The sequence below is a fragment of the Rhinolophus sinicus genome, linkage group LG12 (assembly GCF_036562045.2).
Source record: "Rhinolophus sinicus isolate RSC01 linkage group LG12, ASM3656204v1, whole genome shotgun sequence".
Taxonomy (NCBI): Eukaryota; Metazoa; Chordata; class Mammalia; order Chiroptera; family Rhinolophidae; genus Rhinolophus; species Rhinolophus sinicus.
Window position 1 is genome coordinate 65,105,861 of NC_133761.1, and position 20,790 is coordinate 65,126,650.

At 36.2% G+C, this 20,790-nt stretch overlaps 1 protein-coding gene across 8 annotated transcripts in view; it reads right to left on the reverse strand.

Annotated features, from left to right (window-relative positions):
* KCNT2 (potassium sodium-activated channel subfamily T member 2) overlaps window positions 1-20,790 on the reverse strand; it is a 227,286-nt gene that overhangs the window by 76,733 nt on the left and 129,763 nt on the right. For all 8 annotated transcript variants that reach the window (XM_074317059.1, XM_074317058.1, XM_074317060.1 and 5 more), the window contains one exon: window positions 9,562-9,670. In XM_074317059.1, the coding sequence (XP_074173160.1) occupies window positions 9,562-9,670 (109 nt within the window). The remainder of the gene's footprint in view (window positions 1-9,561; window positions 9,671-20,790) is intronic.

The window sequence follows — 20,790 nt, forward strand, 5'->3', positions numbered from 1 at the left end:
TAAATAAATAAAATGGTCATATCTGAATCTAATGTGGTAATGAATGATGTGCCACTAGAGGCTTCCAGGCAGGGGGTTGTCAGATTAGGGCAGCATCCAGATTTCTCACCATCTGTTTAATAGAATGCTGTTCTAGTTGGCCTGTAATAAATATGCTTAGGAAAACATTTCCCAGGTAACCAGATAGATTTGGGGTCCACCCAATAGACTGTCCTTCTGTGGAGCTTTTCAGTGCACGTTAGCTTATATAAAAGAAAAATAAGAGTAGCTTTCTGAGGTCTGTCACTTCCCTGTCTCGTGATTCTCCCCATTCAGACCTGCAGTGTTGAAGTCGGTTTTGGTTTGTTTTTTTGGGGGGTGGGGGAGAAATGGAGACAGGCCCACCAGAAAAATGCGGACAGTGCCAGCTTTTTAAATTTCCGTGATCTAAGTAGCAGGCTTTTGTGGAAGGAGCAGGATTGTTTGCATGATAGGGACCATAACAGCTGACACATGTGCACCAGTAAAACCCGTGGGGTCCCCCTGCGCCCCACAGCCCCCCAACTTTACATGTTGACATCCCAACTCCCAGGACCTCAGTATGTGACTGTATTTGGAGACAGCAGCTTTCAAGAGGGATTAAACTAAATAAAGTCATTAGGGCAAGCCCTAATCCAACCTGACCAGCTGCACAAGAAGTGTAGACACACAGACTCAACAGTGTAGGCCCAGGAAGGAAAGACCATGTGAGAATCCTGGAATAGAAATGGGAAATTAATGGGAAAATGGTGAAATTCAAATAAGGCCGATAATTGAATCAATATTAATGTCTCCTTTTGATAACTGTACTACGATTATGTAAGATGTAAACACCAGGGGATATTTATATGGGAAGGGTATGTGCAAACTCCCTGTATTATTTCTGCAATTTTCCTCTAAGTCTGAAAGTAGTTCAAATAAAAAAAGTTTAAAAAAAAAATCCATTAAAAATGTAATGTTTAATTTAGCATTTCCCAATCTGCCTTGAGTATGTAATTTTATTTTTCAGGGAAAGTATTAATATCCATCCAAAAACGTTATTAATTATGCCTTGCAACACAACGTTGGCAATTTAGGGACTAACAGAATGCTATTTATATACCACTCACACAAATTAATTACACTCCATTTTGGCTTAATGTGTTTCTACTGTGGTTGCCGATTTCACAAAACTATTAAGCCACCTCTGGAGAAATAGTTCTTTGAGAAAGCCTAAATTCACTTAAGTTTAAATGTACCCATTCTCATGCTCATGATAGGAAGTCACAGAGACCCTCTCCCATAATTTGGCAAACTCTTTGCCTTTCGTTAGGGGTAGGACAAATTTTGCAAGCTAAGGAAACAACCACAAACAAAGGTATTGTGTTTTGAAAGACACCAATTATTTCAAAAACAATGAACACAACTTAATATTCATGTCTGTGAGTTACTTTTCATTTTACAAAGTGCATTGCGGCAATACCCCAATCTGCAATTTCCAGACCCCATTGATAAAAATAACATACTTGCCCGGTCAGTTAATGAAGGGATTCTTATGAAATACCCACCCCCAGAAATACATTTCCAAAATGGCAGTTGTTTTAAATTGATTCTGCAAAAATATAAAAGCAACTCTGCTTCCCCCTTCTAATATGTATCCGTGGAATGGAGCTTTGGGGTTTTTATATCTTTTCATCCTTCAAAATACTTAAAGTATATATTTATATCCTATACCAATTGATTTCTATTGGAAGCCTCCCGTGTTTTGGTAAATTAATGTAAAATTATCTCAGAAGTATAAATATTGCAATAATGTGTTATTATCTAAATCCACTAGCAACTGTTATTTGCTTTTATTTATATCACTTCATCGTTTTCTCTGAAACCTATCTTTTTTTATTTTTGTCTTCCTCAACATTTAAAAATAATTTTATTGCATGTAATCATTTTCTCTTAATTAAATTATTTCTATAATGCAATTCTTCTACACAAAATGTCAAATGGTCTCTAAAAACTTGTGTCTTTTAAGGAGACAGTGTTTTATATCTCCCACAACTCTACTTGATTTCTATAAAGATCTTCTATGACTGAATCAGATGAAATTCACTTATTCACTTCAGAGTCACTTATTCACTTCAGACGTCACTTCAGAGTAAAATGCCTGACATTGCATGTATTTCAGCCCTTTTCTTCATGATATAGTTTATACTAATTTCTGTAATATTTTTAAAAAGTGATGCTAAAGACTGACCATGGTGAAGATGGGTGCCTTCACTTATCTTGAACACGTCCTAATATGTATTTGCTCATTCGTGTCATTGTTCCAAAAAATATCAAAGTAAAATCACAAACACTTAATTCTCTTACAATCTTGAGAACTGCCATATTTTGGTCTAACCTCTGAAATATTCTGATTTAGATACACAGTACGTGTGGGCGAGGCTTTTTCCACTCCATCCAAATACAGCATATGCTTCTGAGTGTCCTGCTTTGTCTTTACATCATCTCTCCTGCCACCCGCACACCGTCCAACAGCAAATTAAAACATGGTTTTGATGCATATGGAACCTGACTCACTTGATACAAGGGAACAGAGCCAGTGAGAAAGAAAGACTACCAACTCTGGTCTGGCAGGGGTGTACACGGTCCTCAGAATAATCCTGTGAGGTGACTTCATCTAGTTTCATGACTTTAAATAGTGATGACAGCCAAATTTATATCTTCAAAGCAGAAGTCTCCCTCACCTCCAGACTGCATACTGGACAAAATTTGGGGTGTCTCCCAAGTATCTCGAACTTATCAAAATAAAAATCCTGATCATCTGTGGTCTTCTTTATTGTGATAAATCACAATTCTATTCTTCCAGCTGCTCGGTTCGAAAATGTGCAATCACCCTAGACCCTTTTTTTTCCGTCCTGCCCCGCATCCTCTTGGCCAACCAATGCTGACAAGCAAACCTGTAAAACACATCGAGATTCTGAGCACTTCTCATCACTTCCATCCACACGTGGATCCTGGTCCCAGACAAGGTTTAAAGTCTCTGGCTTAGATCTTCCCTACGATCTCTTAATAGCTTTTGATTAAGCAAGAAGCCAGTGCATTTGCTTCTCTTTTTAGTCACATCTTATCGCTCCTCTGCCCTGAATCTTCTGAGATTTCTCCCCATAGAGTGATAGCCAACAACCTTAGACTGGCCACAAGGGTCCTCCATGGCCCCACCCCTCGTTGGTTCCCAGATCTCTCCTTTCACGACCATTCTCTTCCGTCTGCTCTAGCCACAGCCCCCTACTTCCTGTTCCTCACATCATCAGATGAGCTGCATCTTCGAGTCCTTGCTTTCCCTTCTGCCTGGAAACTTCACACCTCTGGTATCTGCATGGCTTCCTTACCACCTTAACGTATCAGGTCACCGATCGGACATCAACTCCTCGATGAGGTCTTGCGTGACTATGTCTTTTCAAGTTGGACGCACGGTTACATCCTGGAAGGCCTCATTGTACTTCCCTCCTTTGTGTGTCCCCATTGCACTATTGCCTTCTGGGATGTTACACATTTTACTTATGTATTTGTCCTTGTTATCTGTCTCCCCAGTTAGAACAAAAGCTCCCTGGCAACAGTGATTTTTCTGTTGATTTCCTTGTTGAAATCACAACACCCAGAATGGCTCTGTCACACAGACAACATTCAGGAAATAATTGTTAAATAAATTAATGAAGGAGTGGATGAGAAAAGTATTGTATCAGATTTTCCATATGAAAGGACTGAGACTTAAATGGGATACGTCACTGGTGTCACCAGTTGTGAGTTGATCATTTCTGCCAAATGCCAAACTGGTGTTCTTTTTCCTATGCCATGTTTCCTCCCGGAATGTATGTGTTCTGTTTACAGCATGGGCACTACCAAATGGGGAATTTTAGTTGTGATTAGGCTTTTCAGTTCCCCAGTGGTGCAGGTTTGGTTACTACTTTATTGAGAGAAGTCTCCAAATCACATATTTTATAATAATAATATGTTTGGTTTAGCTCTTTGACAGAAAATATATTTAAAAATTCAGGTAAAGAACTGTCAACAAGTAATAGCTAACAACTATGCTATAGATAATATTTCCTTAGTTTAATTGTGCCAAGTTGGCACCACCAGATGTGATCTCTCTCTAACAAATAGCGATGACCTTCATTGTATTTCACATATAAATCTTAGGCTGTCACAGTTATTTGTATGATTCAATCTAACCACATATCAGAGCCTTTGATTTGCCATTTCATTCGTACAATATATAACCTAATGATTTAAAAAGAGTAAACCTGTCATTTTAAATAAACATGTATATATGTGTGTATGCACATAAATGTGTGTATGTACTCGTATACATTTATATTTTACATTTAAATTTATTTACATTGCTAACAGCTGCAACTAGAATCAAGCCCCATATTCTAATATGGAAAGTCTAGCTGTGTCTTTAGACGCTAACGGCAATGGTTGGACTCCATGGGAAGCTCTCAGTCGTCTCAGTTGGCAATAGTTTGTCCTTTCTTACTCCCCCTGTTTCCTACTGAGGAGAAGAGCCTGAAGCAAAGAAGATGTTTGGTGATTTCAGAGGATCTTAAGGGTTCCAGTCGATAGGCTACAGATGCTGGAAGAAAAACATGGAAGAAACTAGGTGTTCTGATGTCCTTGTTGAGCCAGACAGTCTGCTCTGGATGCTGATCCCCAGACGTGTCCTTTGTGAAAAAGAAAGTACCGCTCCTACTTTCAGCCATACTGTGTTATGTGTAGTAGAACACATTTTTTATTGGGGCAATGAACAAAATGACGGTAGATTACCCTGTCCATTCCCATGCCTTTCTAAGGAAGCTGTGGTTTTCCTCCTTAGCAGGTGGTGATAGTCCAGAGAGCATCTGGATACCAGCCTCTACTCGCTCATGGTCTTCATGGACAAACCTGTTCAATGGCACTCTGCAACCACGTTCACTCTCTTCGCATCTCCTCTTTGGTTCATCCTTTCTCAAAAATGAGAAAGTCTCTATCTAAAATTGTTTCCTCGGAACCCCCCAGACAGCAGTGTCTGCTAATTCTGTTGCTCAGTCTCCATCAGTCTCGAGCCACCTGTGCTGTTAACGACCCAGTTCTTCTGACAAGTCCTTCCTTCTTTGTATTCCACCGTGCTACCGAGATTTGCTTTGCTTCTCTTCCATCTGTTTTACAAAAGTCAGGATTTCCCAAAGAGAAGTGTCAAGGAGTTATTTCTCTCAGGTCCCCACTATTTCTGCTCTCACCTCTGAGGACCTGATAGCCATCATCCCTCCCCAGGAGCCAGGAGTTGCCCCCATCAGTTATAGCTGCATTAGAAAGCAACTATACCCCCATCACACTCCTTTTTTCTGCCCAACCACGCATTTTATAGTCTCCTACTAAACAGACTCAGTGTGTGAGGTAGTTTTCTTTTTTTTTCTTTCCTACATGCATATCTCATCAAGGGCCAAGATGTGTAAATTCTACCTTTGCAATACTTTTATCAATTCTTTCTTTCCCATGGATTATTTCTGAGACCAAAAATGTTACCTCTTGGATGGGACTAACGAAAGAAATATTCTCATGAAAGTAAATCGAAAGGATAATAAAAATAATATTAAATTTTGATGAGGATGAAGTGTCATGAAGACAGAGAAGTTAAATGGCTATTAATTGGCCTGATAATTTGGCATTCCCTTGCCCAAATCATCATGGTCCATGTCCACCGGCCTAAGCAAGTCTTTGTCTAAAGAATAAACTTATGTTCATCTTTCTAATAATATTGCCAAATAAATCAAAATGCTAATTGAATTGACAATAAGAAATATGCCTGCCAGGAGCACTGAACTCAAATGTAACAAGCTAAGCAAAGGGGGAAATTGTGAAGTGCGGAAATACAGAGTGACTTCCCAATGAATGAAAGAAGCACAGTAACTTGAAGTCCTCTCAAAGTTCCTTTCTGACCTGTACATCAACTAGAACTAAATCAATATATCAATATATGGGAAAACAAAATAAGAGTGTTAATCAGCCTTGGGAGCTTGGTAGTCAGGATGCTAGCTAAGTTGCTACTTACACTCCAAAATACATGATAGAATTTTGTTTTCAGTTAATATTCCTCATGTATAAAACCCCAGACATAGTCCGTCCTTATTTGTGGTTTCCATCTGTTCCCATTTCCACTGGTTAGAAGGAGAGAACTAAGGAAAGGATGGTGTTGACTGAGTGGGTCCGGCTGATTCTAGCTCAGAATTAGAAACTCTATGTAATCACTGTGACCCAAGGCATGTCTGTCACTAAACACGCTGAACTTTTGATCTCCAACTCCTGATTCCTTTGTCTGTGTTGTTTGTTTCAGAACTCACATTTATTATTTCCTTTAAATATCTACAATCTACATAGCATTTTATTTAAAATATATACTTTTAAAATAGACCATTATAGATAGGTTTTGTATTATATTTATTTCTGTGCTTGTTGAACCCTAAAGTCTTAACTGCTTTTTTCACTTTGCGTCAACTAATGGAGTCCACAATAGTTTGTGAATCTCAAGTATTTTTATTCAAAATCACCATTTATTATAGGATAAAGTTTTAATGATATTGTCCTCTCCTTTTCTCCAATGGTAATGGAGAAATGTATTACTATTAGCTTTGTTTTCAGTTAAAGGTTTGATAAACCTTGCATAAAGCATTTCATGAAGTAGGCAACATTTTTCCCATGATACTAAATTCAGCTTGCTAGTCTGTTCTATTATTAAATCAATATACTTGAGCTTTCTATTTTCTGCTGATGCTCAAGGGCAAAATTTCAAACATTCTGTTCATAAGTGAATTTTAACTATATCTTCAATTAATGCATAATACAGAAGACATGATACAAATTACTTTAGCCAAACAATATTGTTAATAAAATACATTAAATAATTTCAGCTAAGTGCTTTCCTGTTTGGATGATAATTTATATTCAAGTAGTGGTATATGTCTGATACGGTACTTGTATCTAGAATATATAAAAACTCTTACGACTCAAAAATCAAAGACAAAAAAAAAAAACAATTAAAATGGGCAAAAGATCTAAATAGGTTTTTCTTCAAGGAAAATTTACAAATGGCCGATAAACACAAGAAATAATACTCAGTGTTTTTAGCCATCTGTAAAATGCAAATCAAAACCACAGTGAGATACAACTTTGCATCCACTAGGACAGTTATGATCAGAAAGCTGGATAATAACAAGTGTACGTAAGGATGTGGAGAAATTGGAACCCTAATACGTTGCTGGTGGGGCTACAAAATATTACAGTCTCTTTGGAAAAAATTCTGGCAGTCCCTACAAAAGCCTAAACAAAGTTATCATATATCCCAGCAGTTCCACTCCTAGATACATACCCAAAAGAAAGGAAAGCGTATGTCCATACAAAAATCTTTACACAAATGTTAAGAGCAGCCTTATTCACAATGCCAGAAACAAACCAAATATCCATCATCTGATAAATAGAAAATAAAACATGATATATTGATAGAATGGAATATTACTGAGTCATAAAAAGGAATGAAGTGCTGATGCATATCACAATATTGATGAACCTTGAACGTATCAAGCCCAACGAAAGAAGCCAGTACATAAAAAAAAAATCACATATGATTCCAATTATATGCAACACACAATACCCAAATAGGGAAATGTGTAGAGATGGCAGGTGAGTGGTTGCCTAACATTGACAGAGTTGGGGGGAAATGTGGGTGACTGCTGAAAGGTAGAGGGTTTCTTTTATGGGGTGATGAAAGTATTCAGGAGTTAGAGAATGGTGATGGCTGCACAGTTGTATGAACATAATAAAAAACATTGGCTTGTGCACTTTAAATGGGTGACATGTATGATAAGTGGGTTATATCTCAGTAAAGCTTCCGTAAAGACAGTTTTCCTGGTGGACTATAGCTTTTATTGTGACACTTAGTTGGGAAATAATTTTGCAGGTCAGTCTTATTTACGGGAAATCTGTACTGAAGTGGTGACAGTGTCTTCAACAACATTCCTTTTTTTTTTCTTTTTTTTTTTTTTTAGTAAGGCAAAATTCATCAGAATATTTTGGGGAAAATCATCTTTGAAGGGTCACTAAAATTCATTTTTAAATCATGTCAAGTGCCATTTATTCACCAGGCAACGTTGTGGGACAATAAATAATATTTACTGGGGGTAGGATGATGTAATTTAACCAATCTACAAGTAATAATAGTGTAAATGCCCCTCATTTTATTATTTGTACAATGAAGCTGGCCTAGATAATTCTGCTCAAAAGTCGTCTGACTCTGTAACAAAGGTGCGATGGCAGCATAATAAACCCATGTGATGAGTTCTATGAATATTCCAGTAATTGGTGTCAAAATTGTTTTCGGTATTTTACTTAATTTCATCACCATACTGAATATTTTCTTCCTTGCAAAGCAGTTTCATTCATTATCCTGTTTTACCCTTTGCACTCCACAGAGTAAAGGCTTGTAAATGTATAGGATAGAAATATTTCTTTTCAGAACACTGAAAAAAGTGCTCCTGGGAAATTCTTACTGTCTCAATAGAGCAGAGACATAATTAGAGGAAAGCGAATAAAATCTACTTAAAAATACTGCAGGGTATTTGCTATTTTTCAGTTAGCAGTTTACTCCATCTAGCAGTAACTCCCAGGAAATAACTTTCCTTTTCCTTGATTTATTTGATGTGGTTAACTTACTTAATTTAAATAATCATAAACACAAGCACCACAGTGAAATTTACTTAGGAAATCAACATTTTGTCTAAATTACCAAGTAATGAATATAAAACGTATGAGTGCAGTGCACCTTTTGCCTGTTTAAGTAGAGTGGTGACTGTTCCCTGATTGTATTTTATTTGATCGTCCAAGTCAAAAACATCCTTTGTCTTTTATGGAACTCTATCAAAATAAATGAGAACGAAATGTTGTGATGATACACTTTTCTACGTCTCCCTTGAAATGCATATTAATAAGTGATTTCTTTTTTACTGCATTAGTTAATCCTATACTACTTTGTCATCATTCTATAATGATTAAACATTTTTTAATTTTGAGGTCCTAAGTATACATACAACTTTAGATTGAAAACTTACCTCAGGAGTATGAAAAATTGGCATTACGATCTTATACCAGTGACCGTCATGAGCCTGTTTTTCTTGCAAGTTCTATTAATAATATTTGCAAAGTATCAATCTCGAATATAGAAGCAATGCTCTAATCCTAGCCGTAACAAATGATGTAGACCCTAAGAATTTAGGACGAAACTAATCTCAAGATTGGTTAGAAGAGACAGCAAATCACTGTCAATTTTCTGTATGTCTTCCACTTCGTAGCACGTGTGTCTGTCCATCTATCTGTCCATCTGTCTCTCCATCTGATGAAGGTAACTCATACAAAGACAAGGCTAGCTACATGTCTAGCTGCATGTCTCGGCTTGCTGCCTTTCTAACTCACATCACAGCACTCGTTATTGTTTGTAACTTGAAATGCATTATCTTAAAGAAAAGATATACTTACTGCCCCCTAGAGGTATGAACCAGGAGTGTGATAAGGGTGGAAGTGGCTGGGCATATGCAGTTTAAAGCTAGCATGGCGTATTTAAACTCTTCTTCACACACAACATGATCTGTTTGAAATAAAATATGTAAATTAGAATGATTTACCTTGGGATGGTCATAAGCTTAAATAATAGGAAAAATAACACAATGAGTAAAATTACAAAAGTTTCAACACACACACACACACACACACACACACACACACACACACACGTTTTAGAGATGTTTTTACACATGCTGTTTTATGCCCAGAAAACTGTTTCATAAGAAAGAGTTCTAGACTATGAGTTAAGTGAACCCCAGGGAAGGGGTGCTAAGCCCCAGCTCAGTCATTAACAAAAGTGGGAGCCTCTGGCACCATGTTTCATTTTCTTATGCCTCCTCTGTATAAGGGGGTGCAATGTTGGGAGGTTTGAGGTACAGTCTGGAGAATAAATCGGAGACTGTGTAAAGTCTCCTTTTGTTCTGATCATTCTACAGTATGAAACACAGCAGTATTGATTGAAAACAGGACTGATTTATCAAATTCATAGTCACACAGCATTAAGCTTAGAAAGTCATTATTAAAAGATATTGCAGACAGTATTTGCATAACTTGTAAGTAACAGATTTTGTACAACTATAATATCAATAAAAATTAATGCTAAAATAAATTTAAATTGTACTTTAACCTCAAGACCGAAGATCATAAACTCAAAAGATGACACAGTCCAAATGATTATTGAAATTCAACAGTAAAAAAATGGTAAAGAGTGCTAGAGATGACGCCCCATGGAAGGGTGAGGTCACATTAAAAAGGAATGACACTGCGGCACGCGCATATGATTTTCATGCCAGCGTGAAGGCCCAGATGCCAGATAATTCAGCTTTCCACAGGAAGTCATATGTTAGAGAAGTGATTCAAGTATTGTATATTCTGAGAGAGAAAAACAACCAATCACCTCACCTCCCCAAGTAATCAATTACAGCTGGTATTAGAAGTAAAGACAATGTTTAAAATTCTAAGAAAATAAATGTTCTTAGGCAGAAAATAGAAATTTTAGCTAAATTAAGAAATAAAAGTTTAACTTCGTAAGTAAGCCACATCTATGAATGAGCACGTACACCACACAATTTATGGAAAAACAAGAAAAGGTTATTTGGGAAATGGTTCAGCAAATGCTCCAGACAGATAAATATTAACCTCACTCCTGTTTTTATAATATGTTAGCATATGAGAGAGCACATTCTTTTTATTTTTCTTTTATTTATGTGTTTCTTTCACATTTTATGGAAGAAATTGTATGCTATGGTTACATCTCAGGATTTACTCTTTTAAAAATTCAATAATAATTCTCTCTCTTGTTTGTCAATATATTATAATGATCTTTAAGGAACATTTTAAAAATGCATAACCATTATTCTTAATATTTTACAGGAAGGCAAGTAGACTCTAAATCCAATTTTGCATGTGGAAAAATATACAAAATATTTGCCAAATAACAGCAACATTAAACCACTATTTCAATATTATTCAAAATAATTTTTTAGTGTGTTTGCCAGTCTGTGAATATAAAGTGACAAAACTGCTAAGTACAGAATGTTATTACTTTAGATTCATATGATAGCAAAACATATGGAATCCATGAATTTCAAAGCAAAAATTGAACATATGATCTAAGAAAACTGTGTACATTTATTATGACATGAGACAGAATATTTCAAATCCAAACTGTACCAGAAATTTTGGAAGCTATGATTACCATATATGCAATACCAAAGGCAATTATTAGTAACTTTCCCTTACTAGAATGTACAAACCGTATTTCTTCTAGTAGGGGACCACGAGAAAAGGTTGTATTTGTGTGCCAGTTTGGGAATGTCCCATCATATTTACCTTCCACGGGTCCCCTTCCTTCCCTTGTCAGTGAATGTGTGTAACTGTGTCTGGATGGGGGTGACAGAAGGAGGATTGTGCTGTAACGGGCTAATTCTTCAAAACTTATACCCATCAGTGGGAAATGGAAGGAAGACAATGGTTAATAAGATTTGGGTCGTCATCTTTATTTCTACTTATGCTTTTTTTCTACAGTTAGGTTCAAGTGTTGCAGTGTCTATTAACCCACCAAGTAAAGAATACATCACTGGAGGCAATTATACACAGAGATATAAAGAATGTTTTTCAGTGTCTTAGTGTATACTGATGTATCTAAAAACACAAGTATTGTATAAAGTTACAGGAAGTTTACTTTATTCTGTTTAACACTGTAGGTGAGTCATCAGTACAAATTTAGGACAACTGCTATTATGGCCTGTGTCAGTGCCTGGTACACACTTATTGGTGCAAGCATCTCTCTTTTCCATTGTGTTTCCTGGGTGTTCATACCTGAACATTTACTCACTGAAATACATGCCTCTTTATTACCCATTATTTCCTTCTGTTTCTCCTTCACATTACAGTTAGGATATTAATCATGTTAAATATATTTGTGTAGATAAATTTACTCTGAATTTCATTCTAGTGTGTTAAAGAAAGTGTTAGTGAGGCATTGGGTCAGATAGGTTGAAAACCATGCTCTTAGATAAGTGAGCTAATGGTAATGGTCATGGAATTCCTTGCTAGATAGAAAGTAAAATCAGTACTCTTTTCATGAAAAAAAATGTATATCAATTTAATCAGTATGGATGATTGACACCAGGAAAGGACTATGATAGAATATTGAACTAGATCATAATCTTCATTGGCATGAATTGCAGAAAAAAATAGAGCCCAGTTACTGCTACATGGAAAGGACAGGAAGAAATCTGCTCCAATTTCAACTTTCTCTGTGGCCACAGAGAATAGTAAACAAGGAGCCATGCTTATGAATAGACAAAGGAGTTATTCTCCAAGAGCAGAATGGGTGTCTAATCAAGGAATGTACTGGAAGATCTCTGAGTTCATGTCCCACAGGATTTCATCATTGCTGTGGACCAATGCCTGTTGTGTACCTATCTCCCTTTCTTCCCTTTTCCAAAACTCAGTATTTCATTGCAGTTATCTTGCTCCACAAATATGGAGTGGGGGTAGCTAACCAATTTATTAGTGTGTCTGTTGTTAAACCATTGGGAACTCCATCTAGAACTGACTTTGCATTATCCAGATATCTTGAACTTTGAACCAGATGCAGCAAGTGATGTAACCTTGAAGTCTTTTTCCTAAAATTGATGAGTATTTTCATCTATAGGGAAAATATGGCACATATGTCTTTGGGTGGACAGAGTTAAACTGTGGGTGAAACCAAACTATCTGTGACCCCATATTCATTCTCTCCTTCTTCCGTTAGTAACAGAGGCTCTCACTCCCCCTGACCCATCTCCCAGATTTAGCTGGTACATGGCTGCCCAGGTAGAAATGACAGTTCTCAGCTTCCCTTTGAGTTAGATAGGGTCACATGACTAGGTTTTGTCGAACTTCTGAATGATGTTGACAAAATCACTTTCCCGGAACTCTTTTTAGTCCTTGCTGGTGAGATGACCTATGTAGCAAAAATCCAGCTTTGATTATACAGACAAAAATGACAACTTAGCAGTGATCAAATTTGTCCACTTTTTCTTTATGGCTTCTATTATAATCTCCCTCCCTTGCTGTAGAAAGCATTTCCTCTTGCAAAGTTATATACACTTTATCGGGTATTTTCTTCTTGATCTTTGAAAGTTTCTGTTGGTTGGTTTTGATTTAGATCTTTCTCCCCTGTTGCTTGCTGATAAAACATAAGCACATGGGCTCAAATGGCCTCACCACTGAGTAGACCAGGCCATACACAAGTTCTCTGTCCTTGTGAGGCTAACTTGTCTTCACTTGTGAACATTAATAGTGTTTACCTGACAGGGTTTTCCGAGGCGAAAACTAGACTGAGTATAAAAAGCTGATCAGAATTCTAAACATATATTATCACAGTCATGCAACATTAAGAATAAAAACAGATTTCAAAACTATCTTGAAATAATGCCAATGATATATTTTAAGAGTTGACGTAGCAAAACAAAATAAGATGGCTGCATTGGTATACAATTAAACCACGATCCTAGTTTTATAAAATGCCTAATTCTCCATGTGTCTCCATGTGTGCACATATATGTCTGAATAAGCAGGACTAACTGGGAGAACAGGAATCATAGTGATAATTGTAACTACCTAAAGGGGTGGGAACAGTTTTGGGGGATATGACTTTTTAAATGGTAGGATTACGTGAGATTGTTTTTATTACTATTTTTATTTTTAATTGAAAAGCTTTTAAGATAGAGATTGTTTTATTACTATTTTTATTTTTAATTGAAAAGCTTTTAAGATAAGCAATTGTAATTAAAGACAGAAATTTATAGATAGACATGAGTCGAACCTATTTGCAAGTCCACTTTCTTTTATGCAACATGAAATTGCTAATTACTTTTTGACAAGTCAGAATATTTTTTTAAAAGTATGCCTCTCAGTGTTTTCTGAGCTCTTGTATGATTTAAAGTACTAGAAGCTTCTTCCATGCAGTTGCTAGGTAACAGCCCTTTGGAAAGCAATAAACAGTAAAAAGTGCACTAAACCTTTCGAATCCTGGGTTTTGAGTTACAGAAATCAAATATCCTTTGGAAAGGAGCTTTTAAACATAAATGCAAACCAGGGTAAATTTTTAAAATTCCATATTTTTGTTTTTATTTTACGGGGAGAAAGTTTATTACAGAGACCCACTGAACAAATTATGTTATAAAATTTATCATACAGAGTTTGCTTAATAAACATTATAAGCATGAGAGGGTTGATTTCTATACAAATTGCTTATATTTCTTAGAGGAAAATAGATAATCTCTAGTAATTGACTTTATTTTGATATATTGCTTTAATCAATAAATTAGCAATCGGTGAGTGTGTGTGTGTGTGTGTGTGTGTGTGTGTGCACGCGTATGTATATGTGCACACACATCAGACTTTTGCCAGTTCTATAGGACTATAAGCCAGTCATCCACTAAATGGCTAAGAAGAGCTTTAAGTAAACCTTTAAAGTCATTTAGTTCCACAAGATCTAAATATAAGAATGCTTACTAAATGTATAGAATTCAACCCAGTTTGAGATTGGCAATATTCTGAAAAACAGATTTGATTCATTTAAAAAATACTGAGTATAAAAAGCATTTTTGTGTTTATCTAATTGCTTGAATCCTTATATTTCTTTCATGCTGTCATGTTTTTTGAATGTGTCATACTAATTAAATGCTCAAAAAGGAATGGTTTCCTGAATTCTAGAGCAAGACAGTTTTAATTTTATTTATCTCCGTTCCTTTAAAACATGTCAGAAAAATAGCAATCTTAATATTTTATGAAAAATCATTTTTCTCAGAAGTGTAATTATTTTAGGTTCTAACCAAAAGTATTCTTTCCTCATTAATTCATGATAGTTATTGATATTATGAGAGTTATGATATAGTTATTGAATTATCGTAATAGTAATATAATGTGAAACAGTATTTCAGCTTTTATGCTAAATGATACATATGTATGTATGTATGAATGTATATATTATTAAACCTCAATGATTTTATATATGCATATAATTAAGCCTCAATGATGTATATTGTTTTAAGCAGAATTCAGATAAAAAATCATACTCAGAAGTAAATTGCCTAAATCCATTATTAATTTAAATTCAAACTGCCTATAAAGAACTGTACAAAAGCTATACAATTCTAGACTTGATTAACCAAGTACATTGAAATGAGTGATGTATTCTAGTGGTTTCCCCTCTCTTGCAGCCACTTGAAAGGTTACTACTTGCTACCAGATTGTCATACTGCTCAAAAAAATACAATAACCATATTCCCCAAACACCCCTCATTTGATCAGAAAGTTTGGGAGGAATGTAGCCAAGCTTGGCCTTGAAATCAATTTTGTTACTTTTCAATGAGACACACAGAGAAAAAGTATAGCTAGACTAAAATGATTTGAGTCACTGATTCAAATGGGATTTTGAAAGATCTGTAGATTTATTAGGAGCAAATATACTGTAATAAATGTTATAAAGGAAATAAATTCAGGTGCTATAAAAGATACAAAAAGATACCTTTCCTTCCCTGGAATATAACAAGAAAAGCAGGGCCAAGGAACCAATGTTTAAACTAAGATTTTAAGGATAATGAAGAATACATTATTTGAAAGGTGAGCAAACTGTACAAGGTAATTTAAAAATATACAAAATCAGAAGTAGGAGGACATTTAAATTTTTATGGAAATAAATTAACAGCAACAACAAAAAGATATTTGAAGATTAAAGAGAGAAAAGTATCCCAAAGAGGGAAAAGTATCACAAGACTGAAGATGGGGCACGAGGCAATGGGATCCAGCCCACAGGTGCACAGGAAACCCTATTGTACTAATAATTGGAGGAAAGCAGGACATGATCGTGAAAAGGACAAAACATTTGGAAAACACGGTAGCAAACATTTGAGGACATTTTCACGTATTAGTTTCCCATAGCTAAGAATTAGGAGATGAGAGAAAGTTGAAACGGTAACTGCAAGCGTAGGAGAATGTTCTGATGAGCATAAAATTCCGCAATATTATAATGGGCCTTTTGGAGTCCCCTGGATGGTGAGTGAAATGAAATCTGATGCACTGAGCAATTACTTTTCTCCAGCAGCGCTCAGTTAAGCAGAAGAGGATTCATTGGTGTGGGATTTTGTTGGTTTGTATGTTTGTTTGTTTTCAATCAGGAGCCATAACAAATAAAAACAAAAGAAATTGCTAGATGGATGGGAGGTTGACTGAAATAACAGACAATAGAGTTTGGAGGCCCGAATGGAAGAACAGGAGGTGAGACACAGGGAGAATCCAGAATGACGATGTATTAATATTACAGTAAGGTTCTCAGCTATTGCTGAGACAGGAGGAGCCTGCAGCTTTCTAACTCCCAGCCCATTGCAGGTACACAGATGCAGTTCTCGTGTGCAAGTCTGGTGCAGGACTCATGCCCCTTGGGAATCACTTAGGATTTTGATATGACCCAAACTAGTCTGTACGCTTTGCAAAGAGACCTCACACTCATGATGCACTTGGGTGTCATGTCGCTTGCGAGGTTTCAAAATGCTTGCTCTCGATTGCGGTATTTGTCTTGTAGCTTAGTAAGTCTGTGGATGGAAACTGGTCTTTGGGTTACACTTTCATTAGCCTGCATTAGAACTCTTGGTGAGGTGGGAGGAGAGGGTTTAGATAAGCAAAATAGAAAGACAGAAGATGGACTGTGGGCACTGTCAGTTGGAAGAGTGTAAAGGAGACTGGAACCATGGGGGATGCTGACAAGGCCCGGTATCTACTCTATTACATACATTTTTCACTCAAACTCACAGGATATTCTTGTTGGTTAAACTGGAAAAGGGATCTTCTGACGCGAGCATTCTATGGAGTAACATAATCTCAGTGCTTACACATAGAAATGCAATATAAAGAAATGCAAGGATAAGAGAAAGGCAGATGCTCTCCTGCGCTTGACTTAGAGGATCAGTGCATTTGGAGTCAATAAGGCATGAGTTTGAACCCCATGGCTTTGAGCACGTAAGTCTTTGAGCAACTCTGCCTAGGATCATATAAAACAAGTGGGTTCAGGTATTTATATCTATCTTAGCACAATGTAAACCTCTGATTGAAATAACGCAGGACAGCATGCATTAAAGTATAAAGTCCCAGAACAAATAAAGTTTTTCTTTTATAAAAATAGACAGTACATGATAATATGCCCTGATAGGAGTCTATACCTTTGTCTTACCAATGAGGGGAGATGCCACTATTGGCCTGATCCTCCCAGGCAAATGACAGTCCATGACCATATTTATGGTTGTCATATATTATCTGTCACAAAACTTTTTGGCAGTGCCATGACACTGGGCAAAATTGCAGAGGAAACTCTCACCTCGTCTTTTGTAGGCCACACTTATTGGCATATCAGTCATTCACTATCCGTGCACTCTTTTTAGCCCTGGAGATAATCCTAAGAGTTGCAAAAAATTCTCTTAAAGATAGTAACTCATGGAAAAGCAAACCGATTTAAACTATTAAATGGTAAATCCATGGGTAATCTAGAGGCAAAAATTTTACAAATGAAATTGGTAAATGTACAAAAAAGAGATTAAACTGCTGTGAGTTAAAAACACCATAAAAATGACACAAAGACAGCTTGCAAACTGGAAAAGAAATGCAATGTGTAAAAAGTAAAAATATTAATAACTGAAATATGAATTATCTCTTTACTTCACTAAGAGAAAAATAGTCACCTCTGTAGAAAATCAGACACAGGGATGTATTTTATAGACAAATGCAAACACAGATCAAATGGGCATGGATATAGGAAAATGTGCAACTGTTAGTAATCAAAAAATTGAAGATTAAAACAAACTATTCACAGCAGTACTACATATTAACAGCCCTCATTCTGGAGACTGAGAACATGGGGTCAACTCCTGGTCCTCCCACTTAGTATGGCACCATCTGCATTTTACTTAATATCAGTTGGGTCTCAGTTTCCCATCTGTCTAATGGGAATAATAGCAGGCTCTGCCTGTGGTAGGTAGCCAGCCTCCCGGACCGCCACTAGTAATTCTCATATCCTGGTATTCATGCTCTCTGTAGTTCCCATTACATGGAAGCTGCCACCTCTGTGTAACCAGTAAGACATTTCGGAAATGACAGTGTGACTGCCAATGCTATGTCAGAAAAGACACTGGGGCTTCTGCCTTGCTCTCTCTTGATCAGTTGCTCTAGGGAAAGCCAGCTGCTACATCATGAGGGCACTTGAGTGACCCTAAGGAAAAAGCCATGAAGTGAAAAAAATGGAGGTTTCCTGCCAACAACAAACACTCGCTTGCCAACCACATGAGGGAAGGGTTTACCACCTTAGAAGCAGACCCTTCAGATAACTGACGCGCCAGCTGACATCTTCATAGCGTCACAACTATCTTAATTATTATTTGTTCCAAATGCCTGAGCCACAGAAGCTATGAGATAACTGTTTATTGTTTATACCACAGAATCTGGGGGTTGTTAAACAGTAATAGATAACTAACATACTACCATATAAGGTTGCGATAAAAATTGGGTTAACCTATAAATAATGCTAGAACAGTAGTACTTGCATATAGTGAGCACTATAAAAATTTCAGCTGCCACTGTCAGTATAACAACAGCGATAATATAGTTCTTACATTAGTCTTCATTCAACGAAGGGGCAAAAATTAAAAGGAATAATGACCCCTTCTGCAAAGCTGATTTGTACATTTCTGGAGACCACGTTGGTAGAGTGTCTTAAAAACTATTTAACGTAGGAATTCCACTAGATAATCATTTTCAGGCTATTATCACACAAGTCCTCAAAACCTCTTTTATGATAATTTAGTTTTTACATACATATTTTTTTAGTTCTGGATGAAACTGAATTTTAGTAAGCTGAAAACCAAAGACTATTGAATAAACAATCCAAGGAGAAACTGATTTCATCAAAATTACTAACCTCCTGCGGTGTCAACACATTACAGATTTCATCTTCTTATTTTCAAACACGTAAACTTCCAAAATTGGTTGGAAATAAGTGATCTCAGCTAATTACATTTACCTTGGTGATTTTTAAAAATAGCTACTACCCCCTCTTAGATTGCTTTATTTTTCATTCCATTTTGGAAGCTGAGTTAATGTTTTCAAGAAGGAAGTAGCCATCGGTTGACTCATCAGTTTTAGTTCCTATGATGTATCACACAGAACGGTTTGATGTTTTAAGTGAGAACTTGGTACCAATGAAAGTTTTTGTTATATTGAAATATGAAATGAGAATTAATCATGGGTTATAAAAAGTAACATTATGCTGCTTGCACATATTTATAAAGTCATAAGTATATTATTTTTTTATCAACAAAATAATGATATTTCAGTTCACACAAATAAATTACTGTAGTCTAACACACGTAACCCCTAAGTCATAACCAAGTGAAAAACATGTTCTCTGCTTAGAGAGAACCATTCACAATTCTTTTCGTGGCATTAATTATGCTTAATAATTTGTACTTTCTGGGAAAATATAAAAATCTATAAATAAATTAAAAACTACCATCATCAACAAAATCCCCTTCTAGCTGGTATGACATGTTTCTGTAGGAAAATAAATATAATTTTCTACATTCATATTATGAATATGATTCTTACTCTCCTTTAAGGAATTTTGTATCTTGTTTAATTTGTATTGACCTTCATTTTAATACAATGTCTAATACTGATTTATGGTTGGATAGTAATAAACCCCATACATACACGACATCTCGTGGATCTGTTACCATATGCCTAGGCATTTTGCTTCTTTCCACATTTATTCTTATAATAAATAAAATGGTAACAGACATTCTTTTATGTTAATGCTGTGTGCAGCTTAATTACTTCCCCAAACCTTCACGTAAATGTGTGAACAGTTGTTAGCTGATGTCTCCATCCTTTTTGGATTTCTACATATGCATCCTTGGACCACTTTATACAGAAAATACACTCAGACCTATGCTCTCTATCATGCAGCTCCAAACATTAGCTCCATGCTGGCATTCTGACATACATTTTAATCTGACGTTCACATGGAAAAAATATTACCGGGACCTGTATTTAGATTTCTGTCAGTCTTTCTCTGTGTTACATCTGTCACTTTACTTTCTTACCTCATCATGATGAAATATCAGTTGTATGCTTCAAAGCTGTTTCATGCATTTTTGCATATTTCTTTTTATTTTTCTGAATGACAGCATTACTTTCTAACATTCTTATAGGATCTGTTCAGGTTTTAAGTCTTATTCTCTACTATGGTAACAAGACACTCTGAGTCAAGTGCTGTGCTCGTCACTGGAGATATAAAGCACTTAAGAAACTAATATTCTAGAGTGAAGTGAACAGCTCAGCAATTAAAAATCAATTAGTTAACTGCTGTAATAGAATTCATATTCAATGTGAGGACAGATGAAAAAGAGATGAGAGTTACACAGAGAAAATAAAGTGATTTCTCACCCCTCTTTGGTTCCCACAGTCATTTGATTGTTAAGTCTACAGATTATCTGAACTGACCATGAATCTCTTCTCACTTCATGTCTGTTATGGCCACTCTCGTGGAATCTCTCAGTATCCCTCACCTAACAGCTACAATAGCTTCCTAAATAATCATCCCAG